Raw genomic sequence first — 16,310 nt, 5'->3', positions numbered from 1 at the left:
CGTCCTCGTGTCTCCCCTGGAGCTCTTTGCCATAAGCACCAGGTTGGACCATTGTCACTCGTGGCTGTGTACAGAATGTTCTTAATGTCTGGACCAGTTCGGACAGGTCCCAGACCCATCGCTTGGACTACCTCTCGCTTGATCTGGTCAAAGGCTGCTTGTTGCTCAGGACCCCATTGGAAACTGTTTCTCTTTCGAGTCACATCATAGAGAGGTTTCACAATCTGACTGTATCCAGGAATGTGCAGTCTCCAAAATCCCACTATGCCTAAGAAACGCAGAGTTTCTTTCTTGTTGATGGGATTTGCCATGGTGGAGACTCTGTTTATCACATCCATTGGGATGTGACGGCGACCATCTTGCCACCGCACTCCCAGAAACTGGATTTCTCTGGCAGGTCCTTTCACCTTGTCTCGCTTGATAGCGAAACCAGCTTGCAAGAGAATGTCAAGGATTTTGTTACCTTTCTCGAAGACTTCTTCAGCAGTCTCACCCCAGACGATGATGTCATCGATGAACTGAATGTGTTCTGGAGCTCCACCTTTCTCCAAAGCATCATGGATCACTGCATGGCAGATGGTTGAACTGTGAATCCACCCCTGGGGCAAACGATTGAATGTGTACTGAATGCCTCTCCAGGTGAAAGCAAACTGAGGCCTGCATTCCTCTGCTATGGGAATAGAGAAGAAAGCATTAGCAATGTCTATGGTAGCATACCATTTGGCCTGCTTGGATTCCAGCTCATATTGGAGTTCCATCATGTCTGGTACAGCTGCACTCATGGGTGGAGTTACTTCATTCAAGGCACGGAAATCAACTGTCAGACGCCACTCTCCATTCTGCTTTCGCACAGGCCAGATTGGACTGTTGAAAGGTGAATGAGTTTTGCTGATGACCTTCTGACTCTCCAACTGACGAATCAAGTTTTGAATGGGCACCAAAGAGTCACGGTTGGTTCTGTATTGTCTGTGATGCACAGTTTGAGAAGCAACCGGCAGCTTTACATCCTCTATCTCATGTTGTCCCACAACTGCAGATTCATCTGAAAGCTCAGGTCTGATAGACAACTTCAATTTTCCTCCATCAATTTCTACAGTTGCTATTCCAAAAGCCCATTTGTAACCCTTAGGGTCTTTAAAACGCCCTTCTCTCAGAAAGTCAATTCCCAAAATACAAGGTGCATTAGGACCTGTTACAATAGTATGTTTCTTCCACTGCTTCCCAGTTAAACTTATGTCAACCTCTATCTTAAACAACTCTTGAGATCCACCAGTGACTCCCTGAATAGTTATAGATTCTCCCCCTTGATAATTTGATGGTATTATGGTGCACTGAGCTCCTGTGTCAACCAAGGCCCTGTACTTCTGAAATTTTGAAGTGCCAGGCCACTGGATGTACACATCCCAATAGATTCTGTTATCTCCATTATCCCTTACCTCCCCCTGGCGGAAGGCAGGGCACCCCTAATGGTGGGGATTACCTCCACATGTACAGCTGGCACAATGTCCAGCACCAGAATTAGGATCACTGTTGGAGCTATCAGAGTTGTTCTGGGAAACTGAGGAAGCGACAGCTACCCTCCTGGTATTGCTACCTCGGGATCTGCCCCTCTGCAGCTCCCGTAACCTCTTGAAAAGATCAGAAGTTGGTTGACCATCCCATCTGTTCATGTTCTCACCAAACTGATCACGTAGAGTTATCCAGATACTGCCACGTGATTGCCTCTGCTGTCTGTTTTGGTTTGACCTGTTTTGGAATGGCCTCCTTGGAGCACGTCTGTTCCTAACAGCTGAAACTTGTATCCATCTGGAGGAAGAGGAATTAGAATCATCCCCCTTCATCAAGTTGGATATGGAGGTTTTAAGTTCCTCCTTCAGCTCTTTCATGCAATTCTCCATCTTTCCAGACAGAGTTTCAATGGCTGAAACCAAAGAAGTACGTGCAAGACTATCCTCCAACTGCCTCATTTGGTCAGTGAAATGGCCAACAGTAGGAGGTACTCCACCATAATTTCTTGCCACAATCCTGCTTGCCAGAATAGTGGCATAATTAGGAGGAGCAAGCTTAATGAGCTTTTTGGCAAGGCCTGTTCCAACAGGAATTTCATCAGGATTCAGAGTCTTATGATCTCCATACATTACTTCTCTCACAGCAAACTCTCTCAGACGCTTGATTCCCTCAGCTATTGTGGTCCAAGGCTTAGGGTTCCATGGTAAATCATCTCTGCTGGGGTACCGCAGCGAGACTGCCAGTAGGAGGCGTGCCCACAGAGAAACTTTACCAATGCACTTGCCTAGGTGCCTGTCTATGCCTGTATCCTTTGAGAGCATCCCCAACTGAGAGGCCGACTTGTCACCTACCACCAATGCTGGGGCTCCCATATCAAAACACCTGGCTAGCCAAGACAGGACTGGCTCGTTATCTCCTCTGATGTAATCCTTCCTCACATGTCTAATTTCCTGTCTGGGTGCATTAGCTGACTGTATGTCATCCTCATCATCATCATCATCATCATCATCCTGAGGTCGCTGTCCCCATAATCCTATTTTAATCCTCCGTTGAATTTCTTTGAGTTCAGAGGCACTACCAGCAGTTGCTAATCTACTAGGGTCTACATCCTGACCTACATCTCCATCATCCATGTGGGGTCTCAAGAGGTCTACCAGAGTTTTAAGGCTAACCCTCTCTTCCTCATCAGAAGGATCTTTCTTAACAGAGGGACCCTGAGTAGAAGGACCCTCATCTCCATCTGCACCATCTCCTGCAGCATCTGCATCTCCTCCTGCAGCTCCTTTGCGCTTTCTGGTGATAGTGGCAACCAAATTTACTGGATTGGCTTTCACATTCACAGCAGAGTTGGAAGAGCAAGTAGCCTTATGTCTTTCTTGACACAGTGCTATCAGTAGCCATATGATTATTCCAAGAAGCAACAAATTTAAGATTAAGGCTAGTACAAGATATCTAAGGTACCACTGGTTCCAAGGACCCTCTGTAGTTGTAAGAGGAGTAACAAACTCATATGTGTCTGCTAGCAGATCCATAGTTGAGTTACCATAGCTTCTTAGCCCAATAAGACCATAACAGAATTCACCAACATTCAGTAACTTGTTCTTAACCCAAAGAAACGACTTATATGCCACATATCTCACAATCTTGTCTATCATGCAGGAAACGGCCCATCTGTAAACAATCACACTGATAATAGATGAAATAGAATGACTCAGAATCCAAAACAGCTTCATTTTGCTTCCTAATCTGAGCAGAAATAAATCAAACAAGCAATCGAGCCCCACGTTGGGCGCCAAAAATAAAAAGTGTGTCGGTGTGAGCTGAAATTCCCCCCCCACCAACAATAACCAGGCTAGCTCAGTCTGGAAGCAAATGAAAAGCTGTATTTACAAGCAGAGTCTAAAATCTACAATGAAATGCAATGAATATGTACAAATATACAAAATTCACAACATTCACAAATATATACAATCAACAGAAAAAGCACAATCGATCTCCCTTTGCTTCCCCCCAAGGGGATCCTCCCAAAGGGGCCTCCCTCTCCCAGGAGCTTCCCCCCCAGACCCCCCTGGACAGAGAAGCAGAGTTAGTTAAGCAGAAAGCTGTTAACTTAGCTGCCAAGGTCAGTGTGTTATCTTCAGCCAGAAGAGAAGAAGAAACAGCAGCCAGACAGCCCAGCAACTGCCCCCACTGCCGAACGCAGAATGTGCAGAGTGCCTACTTTGTTTTGGGTAATAGTTCTTAAACATTTCTATCTATCCAATGGAAGTGTTTAGAACAATCGTTATTTTGCTTTCTTACACCCAATAGTGACTTATTTACATTCTTTCACTTTCTCTGTTTTGAACTTTGCAAGGAAAAATTAAAAAGACAGTTTCAAACCATCACAGTTCTCCACCTTGCCTTCAGTACCTCCAAGAACATTCATATGCTCCAAATGAAGTCCCAGCCTTTACTCAGAAGAGGAGGGAAACTTCCCCATCCTGCTGACTCACTCACATCTCAACATTATTAATTACTTTGCCACACAGGAATCAGCCTCTGTCTGGGGCCAATATCTAGGGACAGGCAAACCAAGTGTCAGAATAGAAGTAAGAAATAAACTCCTAAAGTCTCATAAACTGCTGAAGCTACTAGTGCAAAGGTCTGAGGTGCAAAGTTTCTCCTCATTTCCTCAGAATCACAGAATGTTAGGGGTTGGAAGGGACCTCCAGAGATCATTGGGTCCAACCCCGCTGCCAAAGCAGGATCATCCAGGGCAGGTCATGCAGGAACACATCCAGGCTGGCCTTGGAAGTCTCCAGAGTAGGAGACTCCACAACCTCTCTGGGCAGCCTGTTCCAGTGCTCTGTCACCCTCACAGTAAAGAAGTTTCCCCTCATGTTGAGGTGGAACCTCCTGTGTTCTAGCTTATATCCATTATTCCTGAACAGAGCCTCTCCCCTTCCTCTTGACACCCACCCCTCAGATATTGATAGACACTGATCAGATCCCCTCTCAGCCTTCTCTTCTCCAGACTGAACAGCCTCAGTGTTCTCAGTCTTTCTTCACAGGAGAGATGTTCAACTCCCTTAATCATCCTCATAGCTCCTACTTCTTTAACTTCCCCCCCATCCTCATCACCCAAATGAGGGCCATTTCCATGCTAATTCTGTATGCAAGACAAGGCTGCTGCTGCCAGGGAAGGAGCCAGTCCTCAGGGACCTTCACCTCCACGGCAGGCTGCTATGCTCCCTGCAAACCCCTGTCGACATGCCCTGGCTCAAAGCACAGAGGGCACCACAGGGCTTTCTTTCCTGTGTTGTGTGGATAATCATTGACAAAGCAGCTCAACCAGTTCTGCAGGGCTGCTGGTGCTGGCTGCTGCCTGCTGACCCAAGCCAGGGCTCAGTTTCTGCTCCTGGGCTACCTACTGCAAAGAAAAAACTCACCCACCCACACTCCAGAGCTTCTTCAGAAATTGTTTTATTGAGGCTCAGACAGAGACAACAATAAACCTAAGGGTGGCCAAGGCAGCTGGGACCTCACCCCAGACACTGCCATGATACAAATGGACCTTTCACGAAGAGTTCCTGAGAAATGTAACCAGCCCCTAACTTGTAGAGGTTTGGGGAAGTTCAGGTGGTATTGTGGGGTCCAGAGAAAAGGGATACAGCAAGATTTCAACAGATGTGTGACATAGCCTGGGTTAGCCACATGCAGGGTGAAGAAAGAGCCCATCTCCTCCAAAAAACTGCATCGGTTGCATGACAGTGTCACCCCATAGGGTGAGCCATGCAGGACACTCAGCCACCCAGCCCACATCTGACTGCCTGTGTGCAAACCAGCAGCGATGAAAATGCAACAGTGCTGCATGTGAAAAACAGCTAGGAAGCAGAAAGTGGAGAAAGTGGAGAGAATAAAGATTCAGACATGGTGGAGGAGCCTTTGAGCCATCAGGTTCCCTCACACACAACAACAAATGTGCCAAAGGCTTCAACAGCTTTTTTTGTCTCCTCTCCTTAGTATTAAAAGTGCTCCTCCTTGCTGGCTGCTGGAGTGCTCTGGCTGCTGGAGTGCTCTGGGTGCCTGCCCTGCAGTGCAAATGTGGTCTCCAAGCCATTATTTAAAGCGTGCATGGTTCCTGTGCCATCCTACAACATGCACATGGCCCTCGAGCCATCGTGCAAGGTTTGTGTAGTCCCCATGCTGCCGTGTGAGGTCTGCACGGTCCTTGAGGCATCGTGCAAGGTGTGCATTATCCCTGTGTCACCATACAAGTACAAGAGAGCGGCAGCCTCTGGTGAGACCATTACAGGACAGCAGCAGTCTCTGGTGACACCGTTTTTGCACAGATGTGGGGAAACACCTCCATAAGGCGCCTGGCCGAGCGCAGGCTCAGCGGAGGGTGCCGCCGAGGCAGGGCAGGCAGGCGCAGCAGGCGCAGAGGCCGAGCAGAGCGGTCAGCAGGGCCGAAAGCCGCGACGGCCGCTGGTACTTGATGGCTTTCTTCACCTCGTCGCCGGTCTGGGCAATGTAGTCAAGGGTGCGCAGGACGTGGTGCTCCACGCTGTCGGCGGCCCCGTGCTGCTCGGCCTGCAGCCCCTCCAGCTGCAAGAACAACCCGTGCAGCTCCACCATCTGCATTTCCAGCTCCAGGAGCTGCCGCTGGCGCATCTCGGCCAAGGCCAGGTGTCGCTTGGCCTCGAGATCCTCCAGGTCCCGGCCCACGATGCGGGGCGCCTCAGGGCTCTCTGTTAGTTGGTCCAAGTCCTTGGCGGCCAGGTGGATGCCCGCCAGCTCGGCCTGCCTCTTGATCTGCTCCTTCAGCCTGTGCCGGTAGCGGTTCTCCCGGGCGTAGTGGCGGGCCAGCGTGGCATGGTACCGCCGCAGCAGCAGCCACAGCTGGGTCTGGCGGATCCGGGGGCTGGCTTGCCCCGGCGCCCGCTCCGGTGCCAGCGGCAGGGCGCCCAGCAGGGGCTGCAGGGCCATGGCCTCCCGCGCAAAGGTGGCTCTGGCAGCGCCAAGCTCCAGCTTCTCCCGGGCGATGCTGTCCTCGGAGGTGCAGCAGAGAACCTTCTGCTGCATCTTGTCGATGCTCTCAGAGAGCTGCTCCAGCCGGTCCAGCGCCTGCCAGAGCTTGGCCGCCTCCTGAAGCGCCTGGCTGACGGGGTTGGCGTCGTCCCCAGCCAAGGCTGGGTTGTCGAAGCACATGGAATCCTCATACAGGTCCCCCTCGGCCGCGGCTCGCTGCCGCAGCTCCGCCAGCCGGTCCCTCATGCTCTGCACCGGCCACCGGCACCCTCCGTGGGACAGGTGACACATGAGGGAGGGAAGGCACGAAGCTGGAGCTCTCTGCGTCAACGGGAAGCTCTTAAAAACCTTCTGTCCTGGTGCCCGAGCAAATATTGATGAAGGAGGGCAGCTTGTCCTGCGTCAGCTGCCGGGCTGGACCCCACCGCCCCGAGCCACCGGCGGGGAGAGCAAAGAGGTTCAGCGAGAGGCAGAGCGGGAGGCAGGCAGCCTGGGCGGGAGGGCTGCCAGCACCACCAGCGTCACGGGAGAGGCTCTCCTGGCTCAACCGCTGATCCTCCCCCTCCTAAAACAAAAGGCTTTTATTCACCGAGAAACAAGAAGCCCCAAAGTCTGGGCTGCCGGGGTGTGCCCGCAGCCTCCTCTCCCCATGGTGGCACTTCCATCCTGCACCCCAAAAATGGGCTCAGACAGCTCTGAAGGACGGCAAGGCATGCAAATATGCACAGCAGTCTACCTCAGACCGTGCCTCAGAAAGCAGCTCCTGAGAACGATTTAACTACTGAAGGGCAAATCACCCTACTTTAGTACCTGCTTTGAACTGAAATGATGGGATGGAGGCATAGCTTGGCTTCCCCTGCTCTGGGGATGCTGGCAAGGCTCCGAGAGCCAGACAGTGCCCCCAGCATTGCTAACATCACCAGCAATGCCCTGCAGATGTGAAGCATCGCAATAGAAGCTGACAGGGGATGAAGAGGGTGCTTTGGGGTGTTCCAGGCTGGAAATGAGTTTTGGGATGCCAGAGCTGCACCTGTCCTGCACATGAAGGAAGGGAACGTTTTAGCCCACACACTGCTGAAATGCATCAAACCCACAACTTCATTCTAGAACACCTGCAAAGCTTACCTCTGAAAAAAAAAGGTCCTACAAAATGCATTTCACAGAGTCACAGATTGCATTGGGTTGGAAGGGATCCTCGAAGGTCATCTCGTCCACCCCCTCCCCTGCAGTCAGCAGGGACACCTCCAACTAGATCAAGTTGCTCAGAGCCCCACCGTTTGACCTTGAATGCCTCCAGGGATGGGGCCTCTCAGGGCAACCTGTTGCTGTATTTCACCACCCTCCTCGTGCAGAACTTGTTCTCTACCGCATCAGTATCTTACCTCATGTGTTTTAGAACATGTTTGATGACATCTGACCTCAATGCAGGATGGTTTTGCACATGATGACACCTATAAAGTGGATAATAGACACCTATCATCTGATGTCTGTGAGTGACAGCAAAGGGTGGCTTGACAGAGGAAAGCAGCTCTGAAGAGTGTGATTCCTTCTCTCTAATTCCACTTCGTGGATGCCCTTAGCAGGGGGAGCTCCAGCATGCGTGCAAAACAAGTTTCATTTTGTTCTTTGTATCCAACAAAGTCAAGAGAAGAAGGAAAAAAAAAGGGGGGGGAGGCGGGGGGGCAGGGAGTGGAAAAAAGCCCTTCTGTTCCTGGGGCCTGGGGAACGCAATCTGAAATCTGACAGCAATTTCCACGTGGCCCATTTCAATCAGTGCAATGAAATATCAAGGGATTAAAGAGGGGCAAAGCCAAAATACTCTATTGTGAGAGCAAGATGGGATGGGGGGACAGGCTTGAGAGAGAGCTGAATGGCTCAGGACAGGCTGACCCTGAGGAGCCAACACCTGAAACAGCTGGTTGTGAAGTATTAAACTGCCTCTGCCTGGTGGGACACAAAGGCTTTGAAGACTTTATATGGGAAACACAGACCTGGGATAGTCCCCAGCACCTCCCTGCTTGCATCTGGGACCTCACAGGGTCAGCCTCATCAAGCTTTGCCATTTAACTGCTTGCTGCTGGTGGTCAGCATCAGCCCCTGGCCAAACTTGAGACCCTCAGCCCCAAGGGGCAACATCAGACGACAGTGGCCCCCATGCCGAGGAGCTTGCAGCCACGCCTGGCACCAGCCATCCCCAGCTGTAGGTGCTGCTTACGCAGGGAAGGCCCTGTTTAAACACTATTATCACTGCCATTAACTACAGGGCAAGAACAGCGAGGAAAAAAACAGCAGTTTTGTGTTTCACTTTCAACACCCCTTACAAAAAGGCAGGATCTTCCTCCTTGAGCTGAATCTCACCACCTGAACTGACCTGTGTCCCTTGGTGGGACAGAAATCATCTTCTTCTCCTCCTCCCCCACTCTGGTGCTGCTTGAGGACACTCTGCACAGATCTGTCACTCCAGAAAGCAATTCCATGTAGTTTCCATGCGGGGACACCTCTCAACTAGACTCAGCTGCTCCAGGCCTCATCCAGCCTGGTCTGGAACATCCCCAGAGAGGAGGCATCCACAGCCTCGCTGGACAACCTGTTCCAGTCCCACTACCCTTGTACTGAAGAACTTCTTCCTAAGCTCCAGCCTAACCCTGCTCTCCCTCAGCTTCAAACCATTCCCCTTTGGCCTGTCTCTAGCCACCCTGATGAAAAGTCCCTCTGCAGCCTTTCTGTAGGATCCCTTCAGGTATGGAAGGCAGCTCTAAGGTCCCCCTGGAGTTTTCTCTTCCCTAGGCTGAATGAAAACAGTATTTTGGAGCCAGGTTGGTGCTGATTTGGGTGACAGACCCTGCCAAGTCCTTGCCCTTGAGGATCTCCCTCCTGTCCTGAGATCTGCAGAGTTTATAGGAAAGTTTCTACATCCAGTTTAGAATAAAGTTTCTTTTCTTTTAAGCCTAAATTTAACCAGTTGAAACAAAAAGTTCTTTTCTTCTTACACTGAAAACTCCATTTGAAATCTTTTTGTCCTTTTAATGTCTAAACTATTTAGTAAGCAATGCAAAACCAAAGGAAGCATTTAGCTTTTTTTTTTTCTTTTTTTTTTTTCTTTTTTTTTTTTTTTTTTATTAAGACAATCCCACAGCTGGTAAAATGAAACATCCTAGATTACAGAAGTGACTTCCAAAAAAACCTCTAGAAAAAAATCTTTACAAATTTACATCTGTACAATACAAAAAACTAAACAGCTCATTGCATATAAATATTACATTTGGTCTGCCAACGAGTGGCATCAAAATCCCTGAAGCATTTCATTTAAAGGGACCTGAGATAGCAGATGTGAAGATATGGGCATAAATATCACCTGGGAAACAAAAAAAAACAAACCCAAAATAATATTAGAATTAAAAGACTCTATAAAGTCCACATAAATTCTAATAGCTTTGTGCATTTTTGGAGGAGTTTGAAATCACCCAGAAAGTGAACCTTGGAGAGCCTAAATGTCATGGCTCTGACTGAAGGCTGCGGTAATGACTGATGGAGGAATGAAGAGCCTCTGGTAGGGTTTCTACAGACCAAAAAAAAAAATTATATATCATCATCAGGTGTTGATTTCTGAAGGTCTCCCAGCAGGCAGCACTCTCTGAGGGGGCATTTTAGGAAGAGAAACGTTGGATTTTGGTTTGGTCTGCCAAAGAAGGGTGCAGCTGCAGGGCAGAGGTTGCAACACCAACCTCCTCCTGCTGATACTCTGGCCTGTGGCTCCCCCACAACAGCTCCTCACAGACCCCAAACTCAGGAAGATCCACAGCACTTGCCAGTTCAAAAGCCAAACCCCAAGAAGCTGCTCTTAATTGCCCATGGGTTTAAGTATTAAATAATTAATTGTCCAAGTATTTCCACATTTGCCCATTCTCAAATGTGGCTAGAGTCACCTAGCGGGAGCCATCGTCTCGCAAGCACAGCACTGAGCTGCTCAGTTTTCGTCTGAACTCTCACAAACTCATACCAGGTACTCACATCCATGCACATCAACTTACTGAAGCACCATTTTGGTAACACTTAAAGGAGTTCATTAAGGCTGTGACAGCAATTCCACTGGAAGTCGAATTTGTCAGGGATTCATAGCACAGTTAAGATTGCTGTGGGCTGAACGTGACATATTAAAAATGTACAAGCTTCCAACAGGTCTTTGAGTCTCTAATACTAAAAAAAAAAAAAAAAGAAAAAAAAAGAAAAAAGACGACAATTTAGAGTAAATTCTGCAGGCTGTTATTTACTGTACAGAAAGGAGTTTGCTTTTTGCTGTGTGTAAGCCTCGAGCACGCTACCATTTGGAAGTGATCTAGCACACATGCGTGGTGCGTTTCTAGAAGGCATATTGCAAAGAACACAAGGACAGCTCCCTACCACACTAAGCACAGATTCAGCCTGGGGTTTGGGAACTGCTGCTCCTCAGGCTAGCAGGAAAAGAATCAGGGTTGTAGGAAACTCTGCCTGCTGGGTTGAAAGGATCAAAATCCAGAAATGTAAACGCATGTTGAAAAAACACTGAGCTCATGACGTAGAGCAAGGATAGGAGGAGACTCCATGTCAGGGCTGGCAAGACATCCTTAATCCCACAGCTATTCACTTTTCCCTAGCAGTCACTGCTCAGATGAAAGATATTCATAGAATCATTGAATTGTTAGGGTTGGAAGGGACCTCAAGGATCATCCAGTTCCAACCGCCCTGCCATGGGCAGGGACACCTCACACTAGATCAGGTTGCTCAGAGCCACATCCAGCCTGGCCTTAAAAACCTCCAGGGATAAGGCTTCTACCTCCTCCCTGGGCAACCTGTTCCAGTGTCTCACCACCCTGATGGTGAAGTATTTCTTCATCAAGTTCTTCTAAGAAATCAGTGATTTCAGCTTGTTTCCTTGCACTAACACTATGTGATTTTGAGTGGCTGCCAGAAACACTCCAGACACCCAGGAGCTGCCTTTCCAAAGGCTCAACAAGGTTCATCTCATTTCTGGCAGTAAAGAGAGCCTCTAAAGAGTGTCAAAAGCAACATGTTGCAGTTGCTTCTTCCACATCTTTTACACTGCTCAAAATCTCTCGAGGGTGCAGCTGGTGGCAGCTCTTTGCAGTGCTATGTCTCCACAGCCTTCCTGATATGGAGCAGAAGCAGCCAAGGTGTTTGCTTAAGAAAACACGCAGGGGAAATTAAAACACACAACAGAACACAACACTTTAAGCAGCCAATAAACCCTCCACAAATGATCTCCTGATTCTCTTTATCTGCAGGCTGGGGTTGGCTGACATGGGGGGGGCTGCCTCAGCTTAGCTGAAGGAGAAAGGAGTGATCAAACTGCTCAGACCCACCAAAGCTCAAGCACCAACAGAAAGGTTTTGTGGGTTATTTAGAAGAGAAAGATGAGGCTGGAAGTGCAGGACTTCTTCAGGGGTTACATCAACTGTGAGCCACACAGCAAGGGAGAAAACAGGAATCATTCAGCAGAGATGTGTTAAGGGGCAGACGGTTGAATCAAGCAAGGTTTTAGGTAGCACAGTCCTGCTGCTGGCCTCCCCATGCCTGCTGCCCCATGGGATCCAGCAGCATTTCCATGTGGGCTGTGGCTGGCCACTGAAGCGCAGAGCAGCCAAGAAGGCAGCGCTCAAACCTTCCTCACTGTCATTAAATCTGGGAATGTTACTAGTCAACAAAAGAAAGTAGATTTAAAAAATATAGAAAGCCTTGGGGGGAAAGTGGGATAGAAAGAATTCAATCTTAATCTAGCCAAAACAGAATTCACCAAGGTATCCTAAGCTTCCCAAAGAGCATCCTAAATAACTACAGGAGCAATAAGAGCAGAGATGGAGCACAGCCAAGAGAAAGCCAAAAGGTGAGGGAGAAAATAACAAGCATGCAAAGACTGGGCTGAACTGAAACTGCAGCACATCACTGCTGCAAAACAAGCTTTGTCATTTGTGCCCTGGGTGGGAAGAACTGGGAGCAGAGACAGCACATCTGTAGCCAGAAGTCAGAGAACAAAGCTGCACACCAGACCTTCAGCCCTACCTCCATAGAGGATGATGTGTGAGGGGCTAAAAAAACAGGACACTGGCCCTGTTTTATGAGGTGTCTCTGAATGCCTTCAAGTTGCCCTAGCAAGTGATGAGGGATCACACAAGACTGTACATCTAGAGAAAGCATCAATGCCCAGGAACTGATGCTACAGCAACAGAGGGACCCCCAGCCTGCCTGCAGCCACCTTAGCCTTCAGGAGTCTGAGACCTACTCAGACTTTCAAACTCTTGTCTTAAGCAGAGTTTTAGAGCTTATTAAAAGCAGGAGGAGAGGGGCTGTGGTCCTGACTGCCACACACCAGGGAGCACAGCCAGCCAGAAGCTCGAGATGCTGGCTGAGCAGCCAGGGTTTGACTAGGGGAGGTTTACATCATTTCACTGCTTCTGCTGCACCTCTCGGGGTGATACTGAGGTTTCTGCAACCAGAAGTGGCTCCTGATGGGATCTGGATTTCAAAAGTGGTCAAGTTACAAGGAAATTATCATGATTCCACAGGAAGAAGCTACAAGAGATCAACTGCCTAACAGAGAGAAAGAACCCAGCTACAAAACCAAGTGAAAACAAACATCTCTAAACCCAGGCTATTTCTTTCATGCTTAGAAAAGGTTCTCATGCACAAAAATAGGGTTGTTTTTTTTGTTTTGTTTTTTACACTAAGCAACAGTTCTGTTGTTCTAGCACACCCTGCTGTCTAGCTCTTCATCAGGTACACATTGCATTAATACTTACGCCACAGCAAAGTGATGCTTCACTGTTATCTTCACAGTACTTCATTACATAGAAAAGGTACATTTAAAGAACATATTTCATATTATTCTAGCTACTGCTAAGAATACACAAACTTAGGAAAAAAAAAAGAAAAAAAAAAGGGTGATTTCTCTGGAATCCAAATCCACACCGTTTTTCTCTCTCCCCCAAGCCCCTTACATAAAATAAATAAGGTGGATTTTCAGCCAGTCAGAAATCTAGGAGAAGCTTTTTGTTTGTTTGCATTTCAAGGTTTTCAGGCTTTAGAAGAGAAATCCTAGTGTTACATCAGCTGAAGAAGACTGATCTAAAAGAGGGTATGATTCTGGCTATGAACTGAGGTGTACATGCTATTCCTGCTTACCATATGTAGAAGGATCAGTCAAAGAAAGAATACATTGCTTATAAATATATAAGTGTGTGTGTGTATATATATATATATATATATATATATACAGATACATGAGAAAGGTGACAGGACAGTTGTTTCTATTTTAAAACCCAACACAGAAGTAGGAGAACCTCTGCGCTTCTTCCCCCCCAACACAAACATAACTGAATCAGAACTAAGAGATCCTCTGCACTTCTTCCCCCCCAGCACAAACACAACTGAATCAGAACTAGGAGCCTCTGCACTTATTTTTCCCCGCAGACACAAACACAACTGAATCAGAACTAGGAGAGCCTCTGCACTTCTTTTCTCTCCCCACCATCCAAACACAACTGAATCAAATCCAGAAATAAATTACAGCTGATTCAAAAGGTCCCTTCAAAAAATTAAAAGGCTGATTTTTCTTTTGTACTGTACCACAAAGTCACGTTAATGCTCTGAGAAATTCAAGAAAAACTCTCCTCCAGCACAAAACTAAACCTCTGTTTTATTCAAGTCATTTTGCATCTAACTAGAATTCTTTTTTTTGAAAGAGAGATAAAATAGCTAGTACTTCATATACATAGTCCAAAAAACTAAATTCCTTCTGCATCTGAGAATATCCATGGGTCACTCTCTGCTGTGTGAGGGTTTCCAGAATTATTGACCAAGCTGTGCACAAAAGAACTGCAGGATATTGAGTGAAAGGTTAAAAAAACCCAAAAGAAAAATTCCACCAGAACTTTCAAGTCTCTTTTAGTTTGTTCTCTCTGTAAGAGCTCTCTTAACCAAGCCAGAACTGTCAGATTGGTATAGACAATGGGAGAGGATTAAGCCCCAGCTATACTCCAGCCAGACCCTAGGCAGTAAGAGGCTGCTCATCTCCAGCTCAGCCTACGCCAAACACCTGCTGTGGGTCACCGAGGAGCGACACCACAAAGGTGCTGACACACTCTACTAACCACTACCAACATGACTCCTCTGCTTTCAAGTCAGAGCTTTGACAGAGAGCAAGAGTACAGTGCAACATGAATTTTCTTCTGGAAGCTTAAGATACCAGAGTCTGTCTGGAGGATGAGCACGGGGGCTTATCTGTACTGCCAGGCCCCAGAGGTACCCAAATTCCATCCCGCTCCCTCGGCACCTTCGAGGAGCAAATTAAACCCAACACAGCCTTGCACCGAGCAAGTGGCAGCAGAAACGTGTGGGAGGCAGGCTGCCCATCTGCTGAAAACATTCTGCTTCTGCAAACTCTGATCAACACTTATATTTGTTCTCACTGGGGAGATGTAATGAAGGTATTTTACTCTACAACTTCACAAGCAATTCCATCCCTCTACACCCCTTCTCGCCTCTTCTTCACCAGGTGCTGAATAACAGCATCTATTTTCTTTTCTGTTTCCAGTAGTTGTAAATAGAGGTAGCTGAGCTACAATTAAAACAAAATAAAGAAAAAAAAAATCACCTTATGCTTTGAAGAGGAGGAACCTTTCAAATGCTCAAGTCACCCCTTAGCTGCACAATCTCTATTAACACTATAAAAATAGGAGAGGACAAAAAGAGAAACAAAAAAAAAGAAAATAGATGCGAGTTAACTTTTGCATTTGGCACCTTTTTTTTTTAGTCTAGATATTGATAACTTCTCAAGTATTCTCTTTTTAATAAAGTTAATGCACACATAGGACACACCACATCGAAGGTTTGCTACATATTTACAAGGCACCAACCCTTTGTCACTTTGTACATGAAGAAAGAAGCCATAGAAAGCACGTTCAGGACCAACCCCCCTCCCCTTTCCCCCTAAACTGTAAGTAGAGACATACTTCAGTTCAGCACAATTCATAAACGTTTGGCCTGGGAAGATTAAAATAATCCAGATCCTTCTTACAATATAGAAACTGTAAACATTTTATAGCTGCCTTTAGGATTGGTGTATTGTGCAAAAGTTATAATTATTACTGTGTATAAGGATTTATGGCAGAACCCACATAAAAAACTCTGTAAGAAGGTGCTAGTTCTATTATACAAAACCAAAAACAAATGAGGGAGGGAGAGAGAGAGAGAGAGAGAGAGAGAGAGATTGAGAGAGAGAGAGAGATTGAGAGAGAGAGAGAGATTGAGAGAGAGAGAGAGAGATTGAGAGAGAGAGAGAGAGAGATTGAGAGAGAGAGAGAGAGATTGAGAGAGAGAGAGATTGAGAGAGAGAGAGAGATTGAGAGAGAGAGAGAGAGATTGAGAGAGAGAGAGAGATTGAGAGAGAGAGAGAGAGAAGTCAGAACCGGTGACTGGAATTATTGAGAAGCTGGAAGCCTCTTTTTAATGGGATGAACTGGTAGTGTGTGGGGAAGAATTTCTGTAATTTAAGGCCTAATGACTAAGGCTTGTTTTGACCAATGAAGTGTGGCAAAGCTGAAGCTTCAAACAAATGCAAAAACTGACATCATGGAAAAGCACCACTGTGAAAGGTGAGTGGAGTCCCCGCACGACTTGCTTGGTAGATTTTTTTTTTTTCCTCTGGTAAAATCCCTGCAGTAAAAGGCCATTAGAAGTTCTTTTTTTTTTTTTTTTTTTTAAAGTGTTCCAAAGTTTTTTGTTTTTTCGTTTTG

The 16,310-nt window shown here is 47.1% G+C and overlaps 1 protein-coding gene across 1 annotated transcript; it reads right to left on the bottom strand.

Moving 5' to 3' along the window:
* Positions 1 to 5,886: 5,886 nt before the first annotated feature.
* On the bottom strand, positions 5,887 to 6,768 carry LOC128972438 (syntaxin-1B-like). The gene has a single exon (XM_054388418.1). It carries the CDS (start codon positions 6,766 to 6,768, stop codon positions 5,887 to 5,889), a length of 882 nt encoding a protein of 293 aa, XP_054244393.1.
* Positions 6,769 to 16,310: the final 9,542 nt, after the last annotated feature.

Source organism: Indicator indicator, chromosome 17 (genome assembly GCF_027791375.1).
Source record: "Indicator indicator isolate 239-I01 chromosome 17, UM_Iind_1.1, whole genome shotgun sequence".
In the NCBI taxonomy this organism is placed as follows: Eukaryota; Metazoa; Chordata; class Aves; order Piciformes; family Indicatoridae; genus Indicator; species Indicator indicator.
Note: the sequence above shows the minus strand (reverse complement) of the source record. Positions and strands in the feature narration are given on the sequence as shown.